This window comes from Budorcas taxicolor, chromosome 10 (assembly GCF_023091745.1).
Source record: "Budorcas taxicolor isolate Tak-1 chromosome 10, Takin1.1, whole genome shotgun sequence".
NCBI lineage: Eukaryota > Metazoa > Chordata > Mammalia > Artiodactyla > Bovidae > Budorcas > Budorcas taxicolor.
Window position 1 is genome coordinate 32,597,495 of NC_068919.1, and position 25,451 is coordinate 32,622,945.

The 25,451-nt window shown below is 41.4% G+C and overlaps 1 protein-coding gene across 1 annotated transcript in view; it reads right to left on the reverse strand.

Annotated features, from left to right (window-relative positions):
• Positions 1-2,534: 2,534 nt before the first annotated feature.
• Positions 2,535-25,451, reverse strand: part of RASGRP1 (RAS guanyl releasing protein 1) — a 75,344-nt gene continuing 52,427 nt past the window's right edge. The window contains exons 6-17 of the mRNA XM_052646770.1: positions 23,538-23,691; positions 22,209-22,382; positions 21,085-21,201; positions 19,384-19,659; positions 17,854-17,934; positions 14,600-14,704; positions 13,645-13,754; positions 12,716-12,860; positions 11,957-11,993; positions 11,113-11,265; positions 9,926-10,311; positions 2,535-2,669 (exon numbers count right to left, since the gene is read on the reverse strand). Of these exons, the coding sequence (XP_052502730.1) occupies positions 2,535-2,669; positions 9,926-10,311; positions 11,113-11,265; positions 11,957-11,993; positions 12,716-12,860; positions 13,645-13,754; positions 14,600-14,704; positions 17,854-17,934; positions 19,384-19,659; positions 21,085-21,201; positions 22,209-22,382; positions 23,538-23,691 (1,873 nt within the window). The remainder of the gene's footprint in view (positions 2,670-9,925; positions 10,312-11,112; positions 11,266-11,956; positions 11,994-12,715; positions 12,861-13,644; positions 13,755-14,599; positions 14,705-17,853; positions 17,935-19,383; positions 19,660-21,084; positions 21,202-22,208; positions 22,383-23,537; positions 23,692-25,451) is intronic.

A 25,451-nucleotide genomic window follows, 5' to 3' on the forward strand; every position in this document is an offset into this window, starting at 1 on the left:
GTTTGGTTAATAGAATTAGGGAGTGGTCTCAGCTGTTGATTATAGTAAAAATTCAGATGAAGCATCTACATGTTTATGAACTAGAAGAAACACAGGACATCTTTGTTGTAGGGAGTCTACTGTCTTTTATCATATAAATATTACACAAAACTTATATTAGGTATCAAAAAAAAAAACCACCTTTACAATCTGTACATTTGTTTTTTTTCCTTGCAGTTCTTTTACATTATACATCTTTAAATGGAAATTCACAAGTGCCCAGTAAAACAGCAAATCAATTTACCAATGAAAAGAAGTGACACTGTTGTTAATGAAACAAGATTTGTCCCTGTTTTGATGGATAAATATATGCCCAAAGTTATTTCAAGTTGATACAAGATACATAAATTTGTACTGTAGGCTTGACAAAAAATTTGTTCCGGATTATTTCTGTAGATTCTACTAATCCCACATTACTCAGAGCAAATAATACTGATTTACACACTATACTTCTTTGGCCCTTGCTGGACTTGTGGAGAAACTACTGCTTCCTGTCCATTTCAGTGATAAATTCTGGAAGGCCTGAGACCTTCTAGCCATGTTAGTTAGACTGCCATGTTAATTAGACTAAGGAGACAGTGACCTTTTGAATTCCTCTAGATTACAAGTTATTTACATACACTAACCTGGGCTCTGTATTTTGGATGGGATATAAGAGTGAAAAAAATTCAATGGTGTTTTATAACTCCGCATAAAGAAATTGAGCTATACTGTCTTTGGTTTGTATTAGAGGAAATGAATAAGTAAAGTATTTTAAGGATGACTGTAAACTCATTTGTTCGATATAAGGTAAGTAGCAAAGTACTTTATACATGATTATATACCAAGTAGTGGACCTAAACAGCCCTGCCATGGGGATTTCTGAGTTTGGATGTAGAAAAAGGTAAATTTGTGTGTACAGTGCTTTTTTAAAACACTAAACACTAAGTGAAAGCTAGTCATTTGCTTTTTCACTAAAGCTCAGTACAAGGGGGTATGCAAATGGGAACTGGTCTTTCATGAAAGAAACTTCTTAAATGGTCTGAATCCTCCCAGGAAACTATACTGCATATATAGTTTGTTTCTGACTAAGACTTGGTGTTGCCAGTTTGGAACTTTTGGTTGTTGAGATTATATTCTTGGCAGTTGGTCAGCTTGTGTATGAATTTTAAGTTAGCTCGGCATCAGGCATCCAAGCATGGAAGGTAAGTTCATGGGCAAAAGAAAAGGATCATATGAATTTTTTTAGAGAGAAATAGAGGCTGACAGAGAAGTTTGTGAACAGTTGCCCAGATAATTAATTGAGCCCATTTATCATTAACCTTCATTAATAGAAAACTCACAGGACTCTTGTGATTTTGCCAAACAATATAATTTACATTATAAGTAATTTCTTATATTGTAACAAACTGAACTTTGTGAATTTGTATACATGACCAAAAGTCTAAATCACTTCCACATCTGAAGGAGAAAACAGAATTCCAAGCCACATGCATGTCTGATGTTGTATATATACAATATGTACATATGTACATGCTGTCAGCTATTATTGAAACCTCTCATCCAGTTAGCTTATTCTAAATAGTATTAATAGTGAAGACAGTACAAGCACAACTTCAGTTCAAAAAAGTTACTTCAAAAGAAATGGCACATGTAAGTTAAACAGACTTTTTTTTAAAAAAGGTATAAATTCTTAATTATATCCATTGTAGATTATGTAAGGGGCAAATGTTTGTGTTGTTATATTTATTTTAGCCAATTAGCCAGCCATGTATGAGGTGGTAATAGCCACGTTTCCAGGTACTTAATTTGGCTATTTTATCATGATTGTGAGACTAAAATTGAGTTGACTTGTAATTGGATGATGTCATGTTGTTTAATAGCTCCTTCCTGCCCCCCACCCCCAAATTTATGGCTACATCTCTAGAAGTTCTCTTCTAGATAGATATCCTTCTTTGTGTAAGAATATAGTGAGGAAGGAAGGGAAAAGGCAAATTGATTAGATCTGAGGTAGTGAAGTGGGAACCAGATTCGTAAAGAATGCTGAAATACAGAGGAAGTGATTTTCCTTTTGGAATGTGGGTATTTTTCCATCATAAGCAAGTTTTGGATGGAACAATGCCTCAGAAAAAGCCAGGGAAGGAAACATTCATTTTCCAGGGATTTTAGTTCTAAGGAAGAAGCAGCTGGACAGGTCATGTAGAAGAAGCTACCTTGTCAGAAAACTATAGTCATGTTTTTACCATGCTTTTGATATTAGTCCCAAGGGGAGAAAAAGTTTGTGGAATGAATGGCAAATATTTTGCATTCTTCAGCTTTCCTCCCTTTGATTCAACTGACTGGAAGAGAAAGCCTTACTGCACAGTAAGAATCTTTTAAGTAAAAAAGTAGCTCCTTTTCTTTAAAGTACCCTTTTTAAAAGCCAGTCAGTCTAAGGTTCTCCGGGTCTTTGTGTTGAGGTTTAGGAAATGAGATCTCTGATATACTCTACAGTTTGTGTTTCTTGAGTTTCTGAGCTAAGAACAGTCACCCTGCTCCATCTGAGCCAATACATGATTGTTTCTTGCAAGTTGGAGGGTTTCTATCTTCTTTTGTGCATATTTCAGTTGGATCTTTAGAGCATTATTATTTGCTTTCAGGGTATTTATTTCCTAAAAGAAAAGGAGAATGAGGTATGTTAATAAAGCAGCAATAAATGGCAGATTAGTTACATCAGGAGTACTACACTTGACTGGCATCTTTTCACTGTAGCTGCGAAACTGTTTTCAAGGTAGTTATTTTGCCCTGAATAAAAGCTCAGTTAAATACTTATCAAATGATCATGTGTATCAGTTTTATTATATCACATCTTTGTTATATCAAAGATGTGAGTGGCTAACAGGCAGAATAAACCATTCATGGGCAGTAGATGGATAATAAAATCTTTGAATATTGTGTAGCAGACCGAAATGTGGCAGAAAAAGCCTTGGTCAGGTTTGAGGTATGAAAGCAATGACTTTGGAATGTACTCTGTGCTAGTACAGTTCACAGAGGAGATTACATACAGTATCACGTACTACGTATTTTCTTCTCCAAATCATTGAAAACTAACAGACTTGAGAAAGGTGAGAATTTTATCCCATCCCCTTAAACTGGGATTTAATTATCTAATTTGCAGTGATTTGGTTATAGAGGCAGCCATTGATTCCAATGTTACAAATAGAAATTCAGTTTTTATATGGCTGAGTAATATTTCATTGTGCATATGTATTGATATATGTATATGCATTTACACACACATCTTTATCAATTCATCTGTTGATGGACACACAGGTTGCTTCCTTATCTTGACTATTTAATACTGCAGACACTGGGGTGCATGTATCTCTTTGAATTAGTGTTTTCATTTTCTTTGGATATATACCCAGGAGTGGAATTACTAATCAAATGGTAGTTCTTTTTTCAGTCTTTTGAGAAATCGCCATAGTGTTTTCCGTAGTGGCTATACCAATTTTCATTCCTACCAACTGTGTACAAGGATTCCTTATTTCTGCACATCTTCACCAGCACTTGTTATTTTCTTGATCACAGTCATTCTAACAGGTATGAGATATCATCTCATTGTGGTTTTGATTTTCGCTTCTCTGATTAGTGACATGGAACATCTTTTCATGTTCCTATCAGCCATTTGTATGTTTTGCGGAAAAAACCTATTTAGTTCTGGTTTTTAGATTTTGCTGTTGGTATTGAGTTGTATGAGTTATTTACATATTTTAAAGAACCCCTTATTGGATATATCATTTGCAAATATCTTCCCCCATGCAGTAGGTTACCTTTTCATTTTATTGATGGTTTCCTTACTATGCAAAAGCTTAGTTAATGTAGTCCCATTTGTTGATGTTTGGTTTTGGTGTCATGTCCAAAAATTCACTGCCAAAGACCAATGAGAAAGAGCTGCTTCCCTACTTTTTTTTTCCCCTAGGAGTTTCATAGTATCAGGCCTCATGTTTGTCTCTGATCCATTCTGAGTTAATTTTTATGAGAGGTGTAAGATGGGGGTCGAATTTCATTGCTCTGCATGTGCTGATCCAGTTTTCCCAAGACTATTTGTGAAGAGACTATCCTTTTTGCCTTGGGTGGTGCTCTGGGCTCTCTTGTCAAGTATTAGTTCACTGTATCAGTTCAGTTCAGTCGCTCAGTTGTGTCTGACTCTTTGCGACCCCATGAATCACAGCACGCCAGGCCTCCCTGTCCATCACCAACTCCCGGAGTTCACTCAGATTCACGTCCATCGAGTCAGTGATGCCATCCAGCCATCTCATCCTCTGTCGTCCCCTTCTCCTGCCCCCAATCCCTCCCAGCATCAGAGTCTTTTCCAATGAGTCAACTCTTCGCATGAGGTGGCCAAAGTATTGGAGTTTCAGCTTTAGCATCATTCCTTCCAAAGAAATCCCAGGGCTGATCTCCTTCAGAATGGACTGGTTGGATCTCCTTGCAGTCCAAGGGACTCTCATGAGTCTTCTCCAACACCATAGTTCAAAAGCATCAATTCTTCAGCGCTCAGCCTTCTTCACAGTCCAACTCTCACATCCATACATGACCACTGGAAAAACCATAGCCTTGACTAGACGGACCTTAGTCGGCAAAGTAATGTCTCTGCTTTTGAATATGCTATCTAGGTTGCTCATAACTTTTCTTCCAAGGAGTAAGCGTCTTTTAATTTCATGGCTGCAGTCACCATCTGCAGTGATTTACACAGGTTTACTTCTGGGCTGTCGTCGGTTCCACTGGTCTATGTGTCTGTTTTTGTGCCGGTACCATAGTGTTTTTACTACTGTAGCTTTGTAGTATATAACTTGAAATTAGGAAGTGTAGTACCTCCAGCTTCTTTCATCAGGATTACTTAGGTTATTCATAGTCTTCTGTTGTTCCATACAAATGTTAGGACTTTTTTTCTCTTTCTGTGAAGAATTCCATTGGTATTCTGATTCAATCTGTAGATTGCTTTGAGTAGTATGGGCATTTTAACAGTCCTTTTAAAAAATTGACTTTATTTACAATGTCATGTTAGTTTCTACTATAAGCAAAGTGATTCGGTTATACACATATATATTCTTTTTTATATTCTTTTCCATTATGGTTTGTCACTGGATATTGACTATAATGCTCTGTGCTACACAGTAGGACCTTGTTGTTTATCTAATCTATATGTAATAGTTTACACCTGTTAATTCCAAACTTCCATTCCATCCTTCCCCCACCCTCTCCCTTGGCAACCACAGGTCTGTTCTCTTATGTTTATAGGTCTTTTCTGTTTCATGGATAAATTCATTTAGGTCATATTTTAGACACCACTGCTGCTGCTAAGTCGCTTCAGTCGTGTCCAACTCTGCAACCCCATAGATGGCAGCCCACCAGGCTCCCCTGTCCCTGGAATTCTCCAGGCAAGAACACTGGAGTGGGTTGCCATGTCCTTCTCCAGTGCATGAAAGTGAAGTTTCTCAGTCCTGTCTGACTCTTCACGACCCCATGGACTGCAGCTTACCAGCCTCCTCGGCCCATGGGATTTTCCAGGCAAGAGTACTGGAGTGGGTTGCCATTGCCTTCTCCATTAGATGCCACATATAAGTGAAATTTTTTTTTGTTTTTCTGACTGACTTCATTTAGCTATGATAATCTTTAGGTCCATCCAAATAGCATTACACACACACCCACCCACACCCACACACACACCCATCTTTATCCATTTATCTGTCAATGGATACTTAGGTTGCTTCCATGTCTATTATAAGTAGTGCTGCTGTAAGGTGGTACTTCATTGCAGTTTTGATTTTCATTTCTCTAATAATTGTCTCATGATGATGAGCATCTTTTCATTTGCCTGTTGGCCATCTGTATGTCTTCCTTGGAAGAATTTAGGTCCTCTGCCAGACATTTCAACAGTCTTAATTCTTCTATCCATGAACACAGCATGTCTTTCCATTTGTGTCTTGGGTTTCTTTCTTCAAAGTCTTTTGTTTTCCTTGTATAAATCTTTCATTTCCTTGGTTAAATTTATTCCTAAATATTTTGTTTCTGATGCTATTGGAAACAGGGAAGTTCTTTTTCAGATGTTTCGTCCTTAGTGTGTAGAAACACAACTGATTTCTGTAAGCTTGTTTTGTATCCTGCAGTTTAACTGAAAATGTTAGCTGCAACAGTTTTGTTTGTTGATGTTTAATCTTTGGGGTTTTTCTATATATGGACTCATCATCTGCAAGTAGTGACACTTTTGCTGTTACTTTTCTGATTTGGATGCTTTTTATTTTCTTGTCTTGCCTAATTGCTTTAGCTAAGACTTTCAGTACTTGAAAAAGTGAGAGTGGGCATCTTTGTCTTTTCTTAATCTTGGTAGAAAAGCTTTGAAATTTTTTCCACTAAGTATAATGTTAGCTGTCAGTTATATATGGCCCTTATTATGTTGAGGTATATTCCTTTTATCCAGTCTGAGCAGGGTTTTTATCATGAAAGAATGTTGTATTCTGTCAAATGTTTTTTGCATCTGTTGAGATGACCACATGATTTTTCTTTCATTTTACTAATGTGATCCAGTACATATATTGATTTGCATATGTTGAACTGTCTTTGCATCCTAAGAAATAAATCCCATTTTTCATAGTGTATAGCATCTTTTTGATGTGTTCTTAAAAAAATCAGGTTGCTAATATTTTGTTGAGAATTTTTGCATGTATACTTGCCAGTAACATAGGTCTATAGTTTGTGTTTCTTAGTGTTCTTATCTGACTTTGGTATTAGGGTAAAACTACCCTGATGGTTTGAAAGTATTCTATTTTTTAGGCGGCTTTTAAGAAGGACCAGTGTTAATTCTTTGAGTGTGAAGCCGTCTGATCCTGGGTTCTCTGTGTTGGGAGGATTTTGACTACTGAGTCAATGCCTTTGCTTGTTATTGGTCTGTTTAGATTTTCTGTTTTTTTTTCTGGATTCAGTCTTGGTCATTTCTGGAAATTTATACATTTGTTCTAGATTATCTAATATGTTGGCATATTCATAAGTTTCTTATGGGTCTGTGGATTTGTGCAGTAACAGCTGTAATGTTGCCTTTTGTTTTTTTAATTTTACATATTGAAGCTTCTCTCATTTTTTCTTAGTGTGAATAAAGGTTTGGCAGTTTCACCTTTGGTTAGTGGGCCTGAAGTTTTGGTTCATGATGGTGCACCTTTTTTTTTTTTAAGGCAAACAGTCTTGCTTAAATGATTATTCACAACTGTCAATTTTGTTCACCTTTTTTTTTTTCTGGTCTCTCTTTTTCTTCCTGATAGCAGTGAATCAGCATGGAGTAGGCTAACCAACTCCCTTGGGTTCAAAGCCCTCTGTGAGGTCCTGTGTAGTACTTTGTGAAGGCCAGGTGGGTAGAAGTCTACTGGGTGTTGTGGTATAAGATGCACAGTCACTTTTGTTTATGAATGACCAATATGGTTGTAAATAAAAGGGGAGATTTAAAAAGGAGTGACACACACTACTATGATGCCAGCGTCCCTGGGTTTTGAGACTTTGATTCTCGTGTTCTTACCTTGCTTATACTGTACTGATTACCCCCCAAAATATGGGGGTAATCTGAGATACATGAGTTACTTCTCAACGTAAATTACCTATATAGCTGTCTGTTAGCTACTACGTAGTACTGAGTATTTGCTATGTGCAGGGTAACTGTGTTGTTTAGTCATGTCAGACTCTTTTGCAACCCCATGGGACTTCAGCCTGCCAGATTCTTCTTGCCTGAGAAAGCCCATTGACAGAGGAGTGGGGTGGATTGCAATTTCCTTCTCGAAGGGATCGTTCTGACCCACAGATCAAAACTTCATCTCCTGCATTGGCAGGCGGATTTTCACTGAGCCACCAGGGAAGCCCCAGGTACTGTGTTACATGATGATAGAGGTGGGTATAGTATCAGACTGGTGATTTGAATCTAAGAGGCATTGTATTTTCTGTTGTCCTCAGCTGGTTTAGAGGTATAAACATACTTATTGGCAGTCCACTCCAGTATTCTTGCCTAGGGAATCCTCTGGACAGAGGAGCCTGGTGGGCTGCTGTCCATAGGGTCACGTAGAGTCAGACACGACTGAAGCAACTTAGCAGCAGCAACAGCAGCATACTTACAATATTAATATGTATTGTACATTATTTTAATATTACATATTATTTTAAATACTCTAAGACAAGGATAAAAATAGAGTTTACATGCTCTGGTATTACTGGGTGGGAATTAGTTCTGGACCTAACTCACTTATCTGAAATCTTTCTACCACTCACTCCTTGCAGCAAGAAGTCATTGTTGCTACCTACATTACTCCTTTTCATGGGCATGTAAAATGTCAGGATCTGAAGCAAGCTGTAGAGAGCATGGACAGCTTCTGGCTTTCTGTATTTTAGAGAGGACCAAACAGGTCACAGAGTGTAATAGCAGCAGTAAGAAATAGTTTGGATTAGGAGCCCAGATGTTTGTCACCAAGACTGAGATTCTTTCTACTCTATGAAGTTCACTTTTCAAAGTTTCTTTCATTGTTCTTAAAAGTTGATTCTGGCCATTTTACCCCTAGGGAGAGCTCAGGGTAGCCCACATTGTGCCACCTTCTGTTTCTTAAAGCATGTCCTAAATATTCTGAGTGAGAGTACTTTTCATCTGGAAAATCAAGTGTGTGCCTCCTAATATTATGTTCTTTGTTCTACGCACCAAACCAAGAGTTTCACAGACATCATCTAACTTGTTTCTTTGATTCAGTTCTTGGGGGTCTAACAGGGAAGGTGCAACACTGAGGACCAGGTAGGGAGTCCTGAAACCCTAATGTTGGTTTTGTGTTTGTACTGATAGGCCTCCCAAAACACATTGCTGACCTTGATGTTCTGGGCATAAAAAGCAGACAGGCCTTCTCCCCTTTAATAAGGTGAATGATAATGTTGGAGCTAATGTGTCCTTGGAATCTCTACAATGACTAAGTTACCTATCTTTGATAAGAAACTACCGTCCCATTACAAGAGGTCTAACCAGCTCTCACTCTGAGCTTTGTATTCTACGCAAAAAGAAGTACATTAGTGATGACCCTACAGAATTATTTGGACAATGACCTGCTGTCTCCAGTTGTCCTAGCTCCTACTTACCTTTCCTTTCTTTTTTAACCTTATTGTGTCTTTTCTCATGCCTCCGTTACGTACATTATAATTAGGACATTATGAGCCTAATAGGAAAAAGAAAACTCTTGGTACCACAGCTGTTACCAATTAATAGATTATATTGCTATATGTAATAATCAACTGTGCCTTTCCAGCTACTGTTGATTTAGCTATTCTAATGTATAAATATGTAAATCAGTACATCTTAAGTTTTAGAGGAAAGCTCTCTCATTTTACATTAAGGAGAAGGCTTTCTGTGCAGTGAGCTAAATAGTCTTTTGATAGCATGATGTTCACCTCCCTTGTTTTAAGAAGATGCCCAGGTAACCTTCATGAAGTACTCCCCTCCGCAAACGTAACTCTGAATAATGTAACAAAGACTTCTAGGGAGGGAAGATTTAGGTGACTTGCTTTCAAGTCTAGAGAAAGGGTGTGGTGTTACCACAGTAAAGCTGATCAGTAGAAACTGGTTTTCCTCAAGGAGCCTGCTGTGAACAGAGCTTTGGACCTTGGTACCAGCACTTTGAGACTGTACCTTTATGGCAACAGGGAGCCCTGTCTATCCTGTCCTAGATATGTAATGCGAACCAGGGCCCTCATTGGTTTCTTTGAGACAAAGCAGAATCCTTTTCTTACCTTTTTTCCTTTTCTTCCCCCTTGATCTTTCTAATAATCAACCTGGTCAGAATCTTCAGTTTACATGTTCTTCCCTTGTTAGCCCCACTTTCTCAGAGTCTGAAAAAGAGAAAAAGGAAGGTACCTGTTCCAGCTCTTGGTATGTTGGGAGCTTGAGGTGACGGAGCTCCTCCTTTGATTTTATGAAGGATTCTTTGTTCTCCCACTTGACGAAAGCCCGCTTCCTGACCAAGACTGGGCTGGGGCACGGAGACGTAGGGCTGGGCAGCACATACAGAGTATCCTGGGCTGTCCTCCTTGGGGACGACAGTACCAAGTGACTGGAAGGGCCCTCACTGCCAGGCCAAGACAGTGCTTCAGTCTGGGTGGCCTTATGGGTGACAGTCCTCTTCAGCCGAACAGAAATCTTCTGCGAGGATACCCCCATGAGCATGATGGTCCGATCCTTACTCTCCTCACTGTGTTCCGCAGCCTCCCCGTTAGGGAATGTGAACGGTCCTTCCTCAGGTGCTGTAGGAAGAAGACATGTTGGTACTTTAGCTTAGAAAAGCAGTCACTCGAAATTTACATATTAGTATCAGTTGAGGCTTTTGCTACAGGAGTCCACGGGCCCAAAGTGGACTTACTTTCAGGCAGCCAGTTTAGGGAGTGAGGCAGCTGAAATCCAGAGGCCTTGCTGGCCAAGCTATGGCTGTTGGTGTCAGGCTTCATCCACCATGAGAAAAGGCCATCCTTAAAGGCTCCTTTCCTGTTGGTTGCTTTCTTTTGCTCCCCAAAAGGCAGAGTGCCTAAGATTCCATCCCAAGCTTTTTGTATGTCTAGGAATTTGATCTAAGTCACAGAAGGGTTTACTGGGCATCACTGTTACCTACTAACTGGTGGTCAGTTTTTTCATTACAAGCAGACCTTGCCTTAGAGCACTTCTACATCAGTGTTCATTTGTTGCCCATAGTACACCCGTGTTTAACTTACCCATTCTTCTTCCCGGAAGTTCTAGGAAAGTCTCAGAAGTCCTAGCATCACTACTGGACAAAGCTTTGGGGACAGGTGGCCTGCGGGTGCAGCCCCTTTCCAGGCTTCAGTCTGAGGCCTCAGACCTTCATGCTGTTCTCTGCCACCTTTCTCCTAACAACGTCTGCATTGTGTGTGACAGAACTGTTGCGCCCACAGGTGACAAGGAACACTTAATAACACAAGGTGCATAATATAGTTTCCAATACGAGTAGGAAGGATAGAGAGAATCTTTCCTTCCCAAAAACTATATTCTTCCGACTTCATTTTCCAAGATGAATGTTCCCAGTGCCTGCTTACCATGGAGCAGATCTTTGGCTCCCAAGGAGCAAAGGTTGGACGTTGGCCCCACAGAGGTGCTGATCTCTGTGGGAGCTGTTGAGTTCTTGGCTCGCTTCTTGCACTCAAACACAACCAGGTCTTTGCACTGTTTGTGGCAGTTCATCCCACAGTCTGTGGACAAGACAGCCTGGTAAGGAAGTCTTTCACTTTCTCCTCCAGCATCTCAAAGCCACACCCAGGCACTGTTCCTGTCACATATGCCTTTCCTAAGTTCTGGAGCTCGGGCACCTAACATTTCTAATGAACTTAGCATTCTCCTTACTGGGTCACCCCTTGATCTCGGTCTTGTCACAGCCCTTATGAGTCTGAGAATCAGAAGTGGCACCCTGTTATCTCGGGCAGAAGAAGGGTGTCTTTTTTGGTCATCCTGCACGTACTGCCCACTCTAAGGAGACCTCTAGAGACCTCTTTCTTCCTTTCAGTTAAATGTCTTTGCTCCTTTACTCTTGAACTTTTCTAATCACAAGGACAACTATGGTAAAAGGGAAGCTGACAAGGGCCTTTGGTAATCACTTATCTTCTGTTTCAAAAGTGATTCTGTGCCTGTCTTTGGAGACCCATGACCACATGAGAACATAATCTAGCAGTCACCCCAATTTCCAGGGCAAGGCAGGCAAAGAGAGGATCTTGTAACAGAGGCTGCATAACTAGCCACCTAGGGATTCCTCTCTTTATGGTGGCAGTCACTCTCAGGGGTGCTCTAGGGAAGCCAGTTAGGGGATGAGGCTGTGAGTCAAACATGCCTTACAGGAGAGCCCCTAGGACTAGGGAAGACAACATGCTGGACAAAGCTGTGCCTTACCTTTACACCGATACCCTTGTTTGATCACTCCCCAGAGCTGTGAGACAAAGAGGAGATGGTTAGAACGTGCTGCATGTCCATCTTACCTGGTATGAACCTAGACACTGAGATCCATTCTTTTATTTCTCTGCATCTGTCTCTGCCTCAAGTGGGAGGGAAACCTCCTTTATCTCTCATGTGTCTTTATCCCTCCTGGTCTTAACTCTGATTGGCACAGACTTTTCCTGTTTTCAGTTTAAGTGTTTAAGAAGCTTATTACTACAGTGGATTTATGACACAGGTCTGAAGTGGATAGATCACAGGACAAATAGGATTCTTGAGACTCCAAACTAAAGGGCAAGAATATAGAATCCTGGGGTCAGGGAATAAGTTTAGGAGGAAACTGTTGGTCAAGGATGGGGCAGCCACCCAGGTGACTTCTTTTGAAGGGGGAAGGATGTGTCATATTTCTATTTTCTAACATCTAAAACAGCATATGGATATAATACTTAAAAACTATAGCCTCAGTTCAGCATTTCCTTACCATTTTATTTGAGGCCCCACCTACCAGAGGGAAAAATAAGTCAGGAAGAAATGGGAAAAGATGAGTGAAAAGTAAAACCCACGCATTTAAGGACAAGGTTACCATAGGTGTTTCCTTAGACTCTAGGCTGGGACAAGTTGATAAAATGTGTGTGAGGTCTGTGCCTGGTTAATCTCTTAAACTATCTCATACTCCTCCCCAAGTTCAACCCCGAAGCACTCTTAAGAACAACTCACAAATCCAGCACAGTTGTCACAGAAAGTGGGCTTCAGGTAGGTGGTCTCTTGGAAGTTGTGAGGAAAACCCAGGCCCAACTTGGAGTAGATGGAGCTGGCCCTCATGAAGTAGGCTGTGATCTCGTCTCTGCTGATGAGGCCTTCCCTGCCAGCAAATGAGAGATGAGGTGTGAGTGGGGTTGGGTCACAAGGCTCCTTCTAGGCTTAGAAACTTACTTTCTCTGTATCCTTGAGGGGTAGTACAGTATATATTACCTGATAGTTACTTCCAGCAGCCCTTCTCTTAAGAAGGATGCGTAGGTTGCATGTAATAATTAGGTAAGATGACACTGCTTATCTCCACAGTTACTCTTTGGCTAAACCAAAGAGCAGGTTTGGTTCTAACTAATTTAACCACTATCCATTAAGACTTTAAAAAGAAGTGATGGAAATGTGAGTATAGGGAGACAAATACCTTATGCTGTAGTTTCTGGCTTTAGACAGTACATCTACACATAACGAACCCACCAATCAAACATTTGGTTTCACACAGAGAACCACCAACATAGAACTCATGTAATCTTGAGACAAGTAAATATGCAAAATATTAATAATATTAGTTTTTCATGATCTGTAAGGAAAGCAAGAAGGGATTTAAACTTTTAAACTTTTTTTTTTTTTTTTTGAGTTGACGGTTCCTAAACCGGCAGTTATGGAATCTTCAACTCAGCATTTTAAAAAAGCATGCATTTTCTCATGCTCCATTGTGGTCCAAACTGAAGCCAGACAGGCATTTGCTTGATGATAGCTCTCTTAGTTCCAAAATTCATTCTGTGACCACAGTAGCATATGTAAACCTATCTGAGTTTATAGATTCTTCTGGCAGAACATTCATGAGGCATTCTCATCACCAGGCTCATAGCCACATATTCCCATGCACAAACTCTCACCTGTCTTTGTCCATCACACAGAAGGAAAATGGAAAACTTGCAGCAATCTTTTCAAATTCTTCCTGGGAAATGTATCCATCCTGGTCATGATCATAGTTCTTGAAGACAGACTGTGAAAAAAGGTGTTTCTTTGGTGATTACGAAGAGAGAAATCAATCATAGCCAAATGACGAAGGGGCTGGAACACCTGATAAAGGCCTCTCCTCAGTCCTGAGTGACAGGAACAAGGAAACCTGCTCCTTAAGGTGCTGCAGAGACTTGGTGGGTCACATCCCAGGTCTTTGGCAGGCACAGCATCTATAGGGTGGCTAGGTGCTTTCAATCCCATTAGCATGGCAATAGGATGCTCCCCCACGGCCCCACCCCCACCCCCGCTCACTGTGCCCTTAGTGCACCACACCGAGGGACGTTCCCCCCCTCCACTCTGCCCTTCCTTCACTGCACAGCTCAGGCTGCAGTGTAGCTTCTACTAGCAGCCTAAAGTGCTCCCATTACTTGCTGGCTTGTACTTTTCTTGTTACACTGGAGTAGTCCACAGGATAAAGAGAGAAATATGAAGGCATGTAGCACAGTGAATTGAACCAAGCAGTGCCAAACTTTTTAGATTCTCCTTATCACCTTTAACTTAAAGCTTTTCTAACCCCTCTCTGCCTGCAAATCAACTGACAGCCTTTAAATGTATGCTCTCTTGCTAGGCTTTTAAGAGGTACACTTCCCTCCATGAGGCCCAAGTGTGTTGGCAAAATATAACTTCTGAACTGTTCTGCAGCCACAATATGAGAAGTGGTTCCCTGTGCTCACATAGGAAAGTTCCAACTTTCTTACCCTTTTTGTTTCTACCGCTGTACTCCCCAACCACCCCCCCCCCCCCCCGCCCACACACACACTCCAACCCCCAGAATTAAACCAGGCAGTACCTTGCTTTTTGCCTGCATGGAAACATGGCTGTACTTACATCTACCATCCTTTGGACGTGTTTGCTTATGGTCTTTGGATCAGGTTTGGGAGATACTCCAGACGCCCAGTCCACTACTACTGGTGGCTTTGAAGGTGTTAGTGGCTAAAATGAAAATATTCAGAGAAATCCCAGTAACTATAATGCAGTCTTAAAACCTACAGCTCGCTCTTTTCCCATTACCTGGTAGTTGCATCTGTATCCCTCAACTATGCAGTGGCAGGGAGCAGAGGGCCCACATATAATCGAAATCTAGAATAGTTCTTTCTCCATTAAACTTTTTGTTGAAGCTATTAACAGAGTAAAATAGTAGTTAATTTAGATTTCCTCCCTGTAAAGCAACTAGAGAAAGAATGAAAAAATAAAATTGATAAACCTCTAACCTTTAGCCAGACTCATCAAGGAAAAAGGAGAGGGCTTAAATCAATAAAGTTAGAAATGAAAAAGGAGAAGTTACAACTGACACCATAGAAATACAAAGGATCATAAGAGACTACTACTACAACAACTATATGTCAATAAAATGGACAGCCTAAAAGAAATGGACAAATTCTTTGATACAATCTTCCAAGACTGAACTAGGAAGAGACAGGAAATATGGGCAGACCAGTCACAAGTAGTAAAATTGAAATGGTGATTTAAAAAACTTCCAACAGACAAAAGTACAGGACCAGATGTCTTCACAGGTGAATTCTATCAAACATTTAGAAAAGAGGTAACGCCTATCCTTCTGAGGCTCTTCCAAAAAACTGTAGAGGAAGGAAGACTCCCAGGCTCAATCTATGAGGCCACCATCACCCTGATACCAAAACCAGACAAAGATACCACACACACAAATATTACAGGTTCATATCAAATATAGATGCAAAAATCCTAGGTGAAATATTGAGTTGGCCAAAAAGTTCATTTCCATAACATTTTATGGAAAAATACAAACTTTTTGGCCAATCCAAAACTAGCAAACCAAATCCAACAATATATTAAAAGGATCATACAGTAAGTAGGATTTACAGCAGCAATACAAGGATTCTTAAGTATCCACAAATCAATGTGATATATCACGTTAACAAACTGAAGAATAAAAACCATATGATCATCTCAATAGATGGAGAAAAGGCTTTCAACAAAATTCAACAGCCATTTCTCATAAACTCTCCAGAAAGTGGGCATAGGAACTTACCTCAACATAATAAAGGTCATATATGACAAATGCACAGCTAACATCACTTTCACTCACTGGTGAAAAGCTGAAAGCATTCCCTCTAAGATCAGGAACAAGACAAGGATGTTCACTGTCACCACATTTACTCAACATGGTTACGGAAGTCCTTGCCATGGCAATCAGAGAAGAAAAAGAGAAAAAATCCAAATTGGAAAATCAGTGAAACTATCACTGCAGAGGACGATACCATACATAGAACATCCTAAAGATTCTACCAGAAAGCTAGAGGTTGTCAATGAATTTGGTAAAGTTTCAGACTACAAAAATCTCTTGCATTCCTATACACTAATAATGAAAGATCAGAAAAAGAAATTAGGGAAACAATACCATTTACCATTGCATCAAAAAGAGGAAAATACCTAAGCATAGACCTACCTAAGGAGACAAAAGACCTGTATGCCAAAAAATGTAAGATGCTGATGAAAGAAACTGAAGATGAAACAAACAGATGGGAAGATATGCCATATTCTTAGATTGGAAGCATCAGTATTCTTCAATGACTACCCAAGGCAACCTACAGATTCAACACAATCCCTACCAAGTTACCCATGGCATTTTTCACAGAACTAGAACAAACAGCTTTAAAATTTGTATGAAAATACAAAAGATCCCAAATAGCCAAAGCAATCCTGAGAAAGAAAGAATGAACTGCAGGAATTGGACTCCTTGACTTTAGTCTATACCACAAAGCAACAGTAATCAAAACAGTATGGTACCGGTGCACAAACAGAACTATAGATCAATGAAACAGAATAGAAAGCCCAGGAATAAACCCACACAATTATGGTCAATTAATCTATGACAAAGGAAGCAAGAATATACAATGGAGAAAAGAGTCTTTTCAGTAGGTAGTGCTGGGAAAACTGGATAGCTACATGTAAGAGAATGAAATTAGAACATTCTCTAACACCATACACAAAAATAAAATGGATCAAAAACCTACATGTAAGTCCAGATTGTATAGAACTCCTAGAGGGAAGCACAGGCAGAATACTCTTAACATAAATCACAGCAATATCTTTTTTGATCCACCTCCAGCAGTAATGAAAATAAAAACAAATGAAACCTAATTAAACTTAAAAACTTCTTCACAGCAAGAAAACCACAAACCCACCAAAGACAACTGAGAAAATGGAGAAAATATTTGCAAACAAAGTGACAAGGGATTAACCTCCAAATATACAAACAACTCATGCAGCTCTCCTTAAAAACAAACCCTATATATATATTATATAAAAGGCAGAAGATCTAAATAGATCTCCAAAGAAGACACAGAGATAGCCAAAAAGCACAGGAAAAGATATTCAACATCACTTATCAGAGAAGTTTGAATCAAAAGTACTTTGAGGTATCACCTCACACTGGTCAGAATGGCCATCATCAAAAAGTCTACCACCGATAAATGCTGAAGAAGGTGGGGGGAAAAGGGCGCCCTCCTACACTGCTGGTGGGAATGTAAATTGGTACAGCCACTATAGACAATAGTATAGATACTCCTTAAAAACTATAAAGAGAACCACTATATGATCCAGCAATCCCACTCCTAGGCATATATCTGGAGAAAACCATACTTTGAAATGATGTATGCACCCCAGTGTTGATTGCAGCACTATTTACAAGACATGGAGACAACCTAAATATCCACGAACAGATGAATGGATACAGAGAAACAACTGACGTGAGGATGCTTTATAATCAACAAGAGGGCAAGGTCACTCCAGCCCACCATGCTATATCCCCTCTCTAACTAGTAAACTACCCTCAGATTCTCCCACTTCTGACACTCATGGCATATTGTTATTTACTGTTCACATATGAGTCTTAACCCCTTGAGTACTGTGCAGGCTCTTTATGGTCAGGAAATATTCCTCATATGTACTCAAGTTTTCCTTATTCCTAGCACAATGTTAGGCACATAATAGAAACAATATGCTTCTTAAACTGAACTAAAGTCTGTTCCAAGATTAATGACCTTGATGAGCAACTTGTAAAGCACCTGTTACATATGGGAGGCTTAATATGAAAAACTCACTGGGGCTTTGTGATTCCTGGGTTCCCGGGCATAGGAAAGTTCGTAGATTTCATCTTCAGTGTAGTAGAGATCTAGGGATAACTGCGAAGCAAAGCAGAACAGAGTTAATTGCTAGGATGCTGTTTGCCAGTGCTTCTTTTCTGGTGTTCCCTCTTCCAGGCTGTAAATTACTTGTTAAAAATTCACAAAGTTTTGGGGATATAACATCTACTGGAGTAGGGCAAGCATTAGTTCTTCAAAATGTTTTTAAATTTGGAGAAGTTTCTTTTAAACTATAGTTAAATAGCTAAGCTTCTATGTAGAGCTTAGACCAAAGGCCCTATCTGGTCAGATGGTCCACACCTCAGGTGTTCTCTCCCAAAGCAGACTGAAAGGACAGTTTTCATGGCCAGATACTATTAAAATTTGATTCCAGCAACAGAATTCCATCTAGGAGACATTATCAAATGATATTAAGAGTTTTATATATCTTAGAACTTTAACATTTTAGAGGACAGCAGTCTTAGAAATAATCTTGTTCTTAACCTAATTCTGTGGATGGACTTCAGGGGGTTAAGAACTCAAAAACATGCACATGTATTTTGAGTGCGGTTTATGTATGTTTGGGGTAGAAGAATGTTCACTGCTTTCCTCACAAAATTTGTGATCCAAGAAAATTAAGATTGTGCCTGTTTTCTCAGATGTTACTGTCTTAAGGATGAGACCAGCCACAGTCACCTGGCCAATTAGTAAAAAGGCTGGGATTAGATACTAGCTGAATGCAAAGCCTGAGGAACTATCAGAATAGTCCCCTGAGGTAGGAAGAGGCTACAGTGACTATTCCATGCTGCAAAGAAAAAGGAAAAAGAAAAAGCACAGATTAAAAATTGTACAATTTTAGTACTGAAAGAGAAATGAGAAGTCATCACAGAGATGAACCCCTCTGATTTCACAGAGAAGGAAACAGAGTTCTGTGCCCACAGTCACACAGCTGGTGAACTACAAAACCACAGTCTGGAAGGGAGTTCATCTGCTCACACACCGCACCCAAAGGGCACATCCTGGCCTCCCGCACCAGACAGGCGCTCACCTGCCCTGGGCTTGAATGTCTCTGGAATCTAAGCCAGTGATGGCAGGACCCAAACAATGAACCTGTTTTTGTTTTTTTTTTTTAACTCACTGACATGTCCCCCCCAACGCCCACCATTTTTTTTTTTTTAAATGAAAACCCACTGTCTCCATCTCTTACCAAGTCTTGTATCCTGGTTTGCTATCAGCTCCTCCCAGACAGCTTAGGACTGGCTTTTCTGTGAGGAAGGGAATTCTCCTAGAAGTTGAAGGAGCACAGCCCTGGAGCCCCACCACCTGGGTCTAAGACCAGGCTCTGCTGCTTAATAACGTGCAGCCTCTGCGAAGTTATGTATTTTTGCCTCAGAATCCCCATCTGTAAAATGGACGTAACGATAGTATCCACTTCACAGCTTTGTGAGGCTTCCCTGAGCCGATATCTGATAAGGAAGTGCTAGTAATCTGTCTCCCACGGAGCCTCACCGTCAGCAGGTGCACCAGGTCCTTGTTGGCCTCCAGGGGCGGGGCTACCTCCTGTAGCTGGACTAACTCATTGATGTGGTTGTACAGGGCCAGCAGCTTATGGACGTTCACCTTCCCCTCCTCCAGGTAGTCAGGCATGGCTTCGTACAGGGAGATGAGGTCCTTGAGGTGCACCCCCAGGATGGGGATCTTGAAGTGGGTGCACTCCCCATAAGCACGCCGGTAGTTGTCATAGTTTCTGCAGGAGGACAGCAGCTCAGTCATCTCACCTAGAACCTACAAAACAGAAAAGGAGAGCTGGTTACAGGTACCCTCCAGGCGGGCTCTGCTGTCTGCAGCAGCCACCTGTTTACTCTCAGCCCCTACCACGATCACACCTGGTCCCTGATGAGTCAGGCATGGGGCGATCCATCTCAAGGTGCAGGTTCTGACTCTCCAGTGACAATGCCAACTTAACGTTACATGTCACGGAGCAGGCTTACCAAGCGCAAGGTGTACTTTACTTCATAGCTGGAAAATTCTAAGTAAGGTTTTAATATTTTTATGTTAAAGTTGTTCTTTTAAAAAATAAGTGATACAAGCACGTGATACATTTTTTTTAAGGTACAAGATTATACAGTGCATGGCAAGTGTCCCTCTGAACTCTGTCCGCAGTCCCCTTCCCTTGTGTCCTCCAGAGACAAGTGAAGTGTGCTGCCCACAGCTGGCGTACATTAGTGTCTGTGATTCTCTCCCTGTGTCACCTCTGTGATTTGGAACAATATGTGCCTCTTCACTTGTTCTGCCTGGTCTCAGCCAGCACGATCAAAAAGCTATAAGGTGATCAGACCACTGGAAGGTGTGGGTGGAGCGGCATCCTCCAACCCCAGTGTTGTGAGAGCAGGGATGGTTAATAAGAGACTTCCTGAAAGAAGGGTGAACACCTGGGAAAAACAGATGGGGCAATGAGGCTAAGATATTTCTTCCCTAAGAAGAGAGTCTCCTTCTGTATCAGCTCGGAGGTGGGGGCTGGGGTTTGAGTTTAGTAAGAAAGGCCCGATGAGATGAAATACTCAGAGCAGTCATCATCAAACCTATATGATATATAGCTGCATTTGTATCTGCACTGTATCATAATGGTTTATATGTATAATAATAGTCCTGTATCATAAAGGATTAAAGTCTCTATAAAATCTAATGTAGGAAAGTACATAGGACACTTAATAAATACCAATAAAATACCACCTATTACAAAATTGTACCTGAAAAGCTTATTTCCAACTATCTGGGAAAGTTCAACTTTCCAGAATGTCACTCTCCAAGGTTTCTGGCTAGTTAGATTTCTAACGTGTCGCTATATAACCTCACTTGACATGCAAACTGAACTATGGTCACTGAACCACCACTGTTCCTTGCTCAAGCAAGGGAGTCAGTACTAAAGATGGTGGCTCTGGACACTCAGTGGCCAATGAGCATGGAGAAGAGGCACATGTGGTTCCAAATCGCCAGCGGGAAGGAGGCGGTAACACTGGCCAGACTGACTCAGTCATCTGCAAATCTGTGACGTCTTTTCTTAAGGGCTTCTCTCCTGGGTATTCTGCCTGGTTAAAAAAGGGATGGTGTGGCTTGGAAATGGTCTCTGGGTTGCCCCTCAAGGAGGAAACGCTGACACTGGTCCTAGGAATGCTGCTGAAGGGCCCTAGAGGAGACAGGAGCACTGACCTTATTGATTTCATGCGGGACATGTGAACTTGTCTCCTTGAGCCTGGAAATAGAGCTGTGACATAACCCTCCGATCACGGCCATCAACGTATTGAAGTTCTGCAGCTGATGGAGCTTCTGTGACACAGAAAACATGCTAGCAGAGTCACTGTACATGTCAGTTACGTGGGAGCTTGAGGGTGTCTCTTGTCTCTATGCTATGAGTATTCCTAATTCTGGCCAAAGGCTAGGGATCAGGTATTTCAGTTTTCCAGACATTTCTTTCTCAGGCTTAGTTCCAGACCAGCAGATCCCAAGTCTAGCAAAGCATCCCATCTTCTTCCTTTCATTTCAGCTCGTCTGCAGACAACTCTCTACATCAGTGGTTTCTAAGAAACACACATTCTGGACCCAAGTCCTGATGTTTAGATTCCCTGGATTTGGGGCTGAGCTTTAGGGATCTATGATTTTAACATACCTTCAGTTAATATCAGAGCAAGTGGTCCATGTACCACACTTTAAGAAACATTGGTTTAAGAACATATAAAGCTAGAAAAATATATCATTCAGTGTAATCTTTTATATCCTTTACCCCAAGGTAACCAGACTGCTTTATTTTTGAGGGCAACACCATGGCTTAAAAAGGACTGTAACCAACTGGGATAGAGTGCTAGAATCTCTGTGAAATTTCAGATATGTATTCACAGTCTCTGCTTTTCTCTCATCAAATGCTTAAAACCTACTCCTTAAACACTAAACCCAGCCATTCAACATAACTTGGGCTCACAGACCTAAATCAAGTTGGCCCAGCTATACTGAAATCTGAATTACCCTTTCCTTTGCTAAGTGGACCACATTAGGTAAAACAAAGTTGGCTGGTAATCATCTTCTGAAACGTGTTAAAGATTTAAACAGAACTAAAGCTGTACCCTGACTCTGAAGATGGCCTACGTGGCCCTCTCCATACTGATCTCATATGGGATGTAGAAAAGTCATCACATCGAGATCTGAGGACAGGTGAAGGTGCACAAACCCCACCAGGAGATTCATGAGGGGAAAGCAGCTCTCAGGGACAGGCTAGGCTGAAGGGGGAGGGAGTAATTTACCCGGTAGCCCAGGCCTCAATTCTTCATCCAGTCACTCACCTGAGCTACCTGGATGAACTTGATGAAGACTTCAGCTCGGAGCTGAGGGGTGGGGCGGCTGAGAACCATCAGCTGCACCCACTGGGAGATGCCGTTGCACAGAGCAATGGACCGCTCCATGGTGGGGTTCTCCTTCACGCAGCTATTCACGAGGTAATTCTGATAATCAGAGAACTGGGGAAAAAGAAACTCATCAGCACTGTGCTCCAGCATTCCTGGAGACCCGAGGGGCGTGCTACCTCTGCTGAGCTGATGACCAGAATCTGCTAAGGGACAGAGGAGCTCTTGGGCCTCCTCTCCTTTCCTGCTGACAAGGATGGCAGGAAGGACACCTTTCTTATTCCACCCACAGCATGCCCCTCTACATCAGAAGTCATTAGGCATACATGGATGTGTACACATACTGAAAGTGAAAGTGAAGTCGCTCAGTCGTGTCCGACTCTTTGCGACCCATGGACTCTAGCCCACCAAGCTCCTCCGTCCATGGGATTCTCCAGGCAAGAATACTGGAGTGGGACATACTAGTTAACCCAAATATTATGCTGAGCAGATATGGATAGGATCTTGTTTAAACTCTAAAGAGTACAGTATAAAAGAAAAATCTCAGAACTAGTTCCAGCTCTGCTGCTGAAGGGGAAGAACAAAGACAATCTCACAAAATCTATTATGTCACTCTGTCTCTCCAGCGAAGCTCTGTTGGCTTCAGTGGAAGCGAGTTCTCTTGCAGGGAGCTAGTGTTCTTTGGTATCACATATAGCGTTTCAAGGAGCAAGGCCTCGATCAGCAGAGTTTATCTCTAGGATCAGGGGTGACTGTGGGGCCATGTCAGCAGCCCTTCAAGAGTTTAGGTAAATTCTGAACTAGACCAGTAGCGTCTGATTTATTTTGAAATTTCCCCCAGCCATCCAAAGCCTATTCTAGAATGAATTCAAACTCTTACAGGACTTATCCTCATTTTGGGGGAGGAAAATTTTAAAGAAAATTTCAGAAAGACTAGTGATTATCAGGGGAAAAGTGTGTGTGTGTGTGTGTGCGTACACATATGTTTTGTGTGTACACTCATGTGCACAGGGTATTGTGTGTGCATAGTACTACCACCTGAACAAGGCGTGGGGAAGGGGAGGTGGACCTGGAGGGTGGAGCAGGGAGCAGAGCAGGAGGAACACAGCCCAGCAGCGTGCCCTGACTTGCCCAACTACACACAGCCTGACTGGAAAGCCCACCAGCCCAGACAGGACTTCAGGGGGAGGAGGCGGGCGGCCTGTTGAATTCCTCTGCTTACTCAGAGCTGTCGCAGGGCAGCTTTTCTCCAGCCCTGTGGGTACATACCGATATCCTCCGGAAGGACTTGAACTCCAGGTAAGTGAGGTGCTCAGACAGTTCTTCTGGCTCCAGATGGTCAAAGAGCAGGGAGACTTTCCGCTTCTTGCTAGTATTCGATTTTATCCTTTGGGTCAGTTTTCTGGACCAGTCACGGGCATTGCTTTTGTAAGTAAAAGTGAAAAGGGAGAAGACGGGGGAAAAGAATAAATCAAATTGCTTTTCTAATGCAAGTAAATCCATGAACGTTTCTCACAAGAAGATGCAAAGCACCGTTAGCTAACTTTCCGGGGCCAAAACAATGCATTAACAGTGTCCTTTAATCAGCTTTTCCTGTGGTGACAGCTAGGGAGCCTTGATGGTTCCCATGAGCCTCCTGAATGTGCTGTGGGAACTGGGTAAAATGTGCTGATCTTAAGGAAGTGGGAACGACACAGCCCTGGTCACGGTGCCCTGGCCTTCAAGTCCTGGCCCTGTCACATATGTTCTCTCCATGTCCACTGGGTGTTCCTTCATCTCATGAGGGTGATGGGGATTCTTATCTGGTTGGAAATCCCACAGTTTGGGGGCAGTTTCCATGCCAGAAGAGCACAGAGAGAAGATGCCATGCTGGGGAATCATGTGTAGGAACACATGGTCCTTCTGGGCAGACTTGTGACATTTTCCTCAAATGTCCCCAGGAACTGAAATGACCAAGGAAGCCTCGCTAACTCTAGAGTTGGCCCCACACACATTTTCTTGTAATCGACCCACATATTTCTTATTCAGTTTCCTTCACTAAGGAAGCAAAGAGAAAGATAGCAGGTTGCAGACTGTGTTTCCCAAACAGGGATTGCTGAGAACCTTGTCTCCTGACTAAAGGGTTCTGTGGTCAGACAAGTTTGGGAAATGCTACAAATTCTGCAGCCCTTTTAGCCAAAGAGACTACTGAGATGCATTGAGACTTGAGATGCGTTGCAAAAGGGAAGTTCAGTTCACTATTTCTCAAGTATATCTGGTCAGGCAACATCCCACTGACTAATTCCAATTCCTAAAGAACATACTGTGGAAAATATTGGTAGAGGAAAGTCAGCTAGGGGTGTACTGGGACAAGGAAGTCAGGGTTTCAAAACTGTCCCAGGCCCTGTGTGCTGCATTTTAAAGAAGATGTTGCTATTGCAAAACCTTTTATCTTTCACGTTGTTATAGTTCTAAGGAAAGAAGTTCAGAGAGTCCAACCTGTGAGGGAGATTTAAGTGGGACTCTGGTACGTGATTTGGAAATCATTTCTATGTGGCTGTGGCACAAGGCACTAGGGGCTCTCATAGTGCAGCTTCTGCTGTCATTAACTCAACTAGCTCTGTATCCCCAGACGAGCCAGTCTTGCTGAGCCTCACTTTCCCAAGATAAAAGCATCTTTAAAATATATTTCAGCACTAGAATTCTATATCCTAGGGATCTGTATTATTCTAAAATAAAGCAACCACATTATGAAAACCTTGGCAGAAAATGAGTGTACTCTCCTCCCCTCAAATTAGGACAGGCATTCATTTTTTTCAGTCTGGGACATCTCATAGATAAGAAATCCCTAGGAACAATATGATATATTCCTGAGTACTTTTCCACCTCTGCACAGATTGGCGTGTCTCTTGCAGATGTACCATGTATGTTATAAACCCTCTGAGGGATCCATTTTCTAGTAGTATCTTATGTATTTGTAAGTTCAGGGTGCCTCCAGGCATTGGCTGCTGAAGAAGCACCAGTTTAGTCACTGCACTTTCAGTTTCTCTGGATTTGTAGAAATTTTAATCTGCGTCTTGCTACCTGATTTCTTTTTCACTGAGACTTTTTTTCCTGCTCTGAAGATAGAAGCCACATACAGCATTATCACCAAGGACTTCTCTGCTTTCCTGGTACATGGCAAGCTTTTTTCTTTGGTAAAGC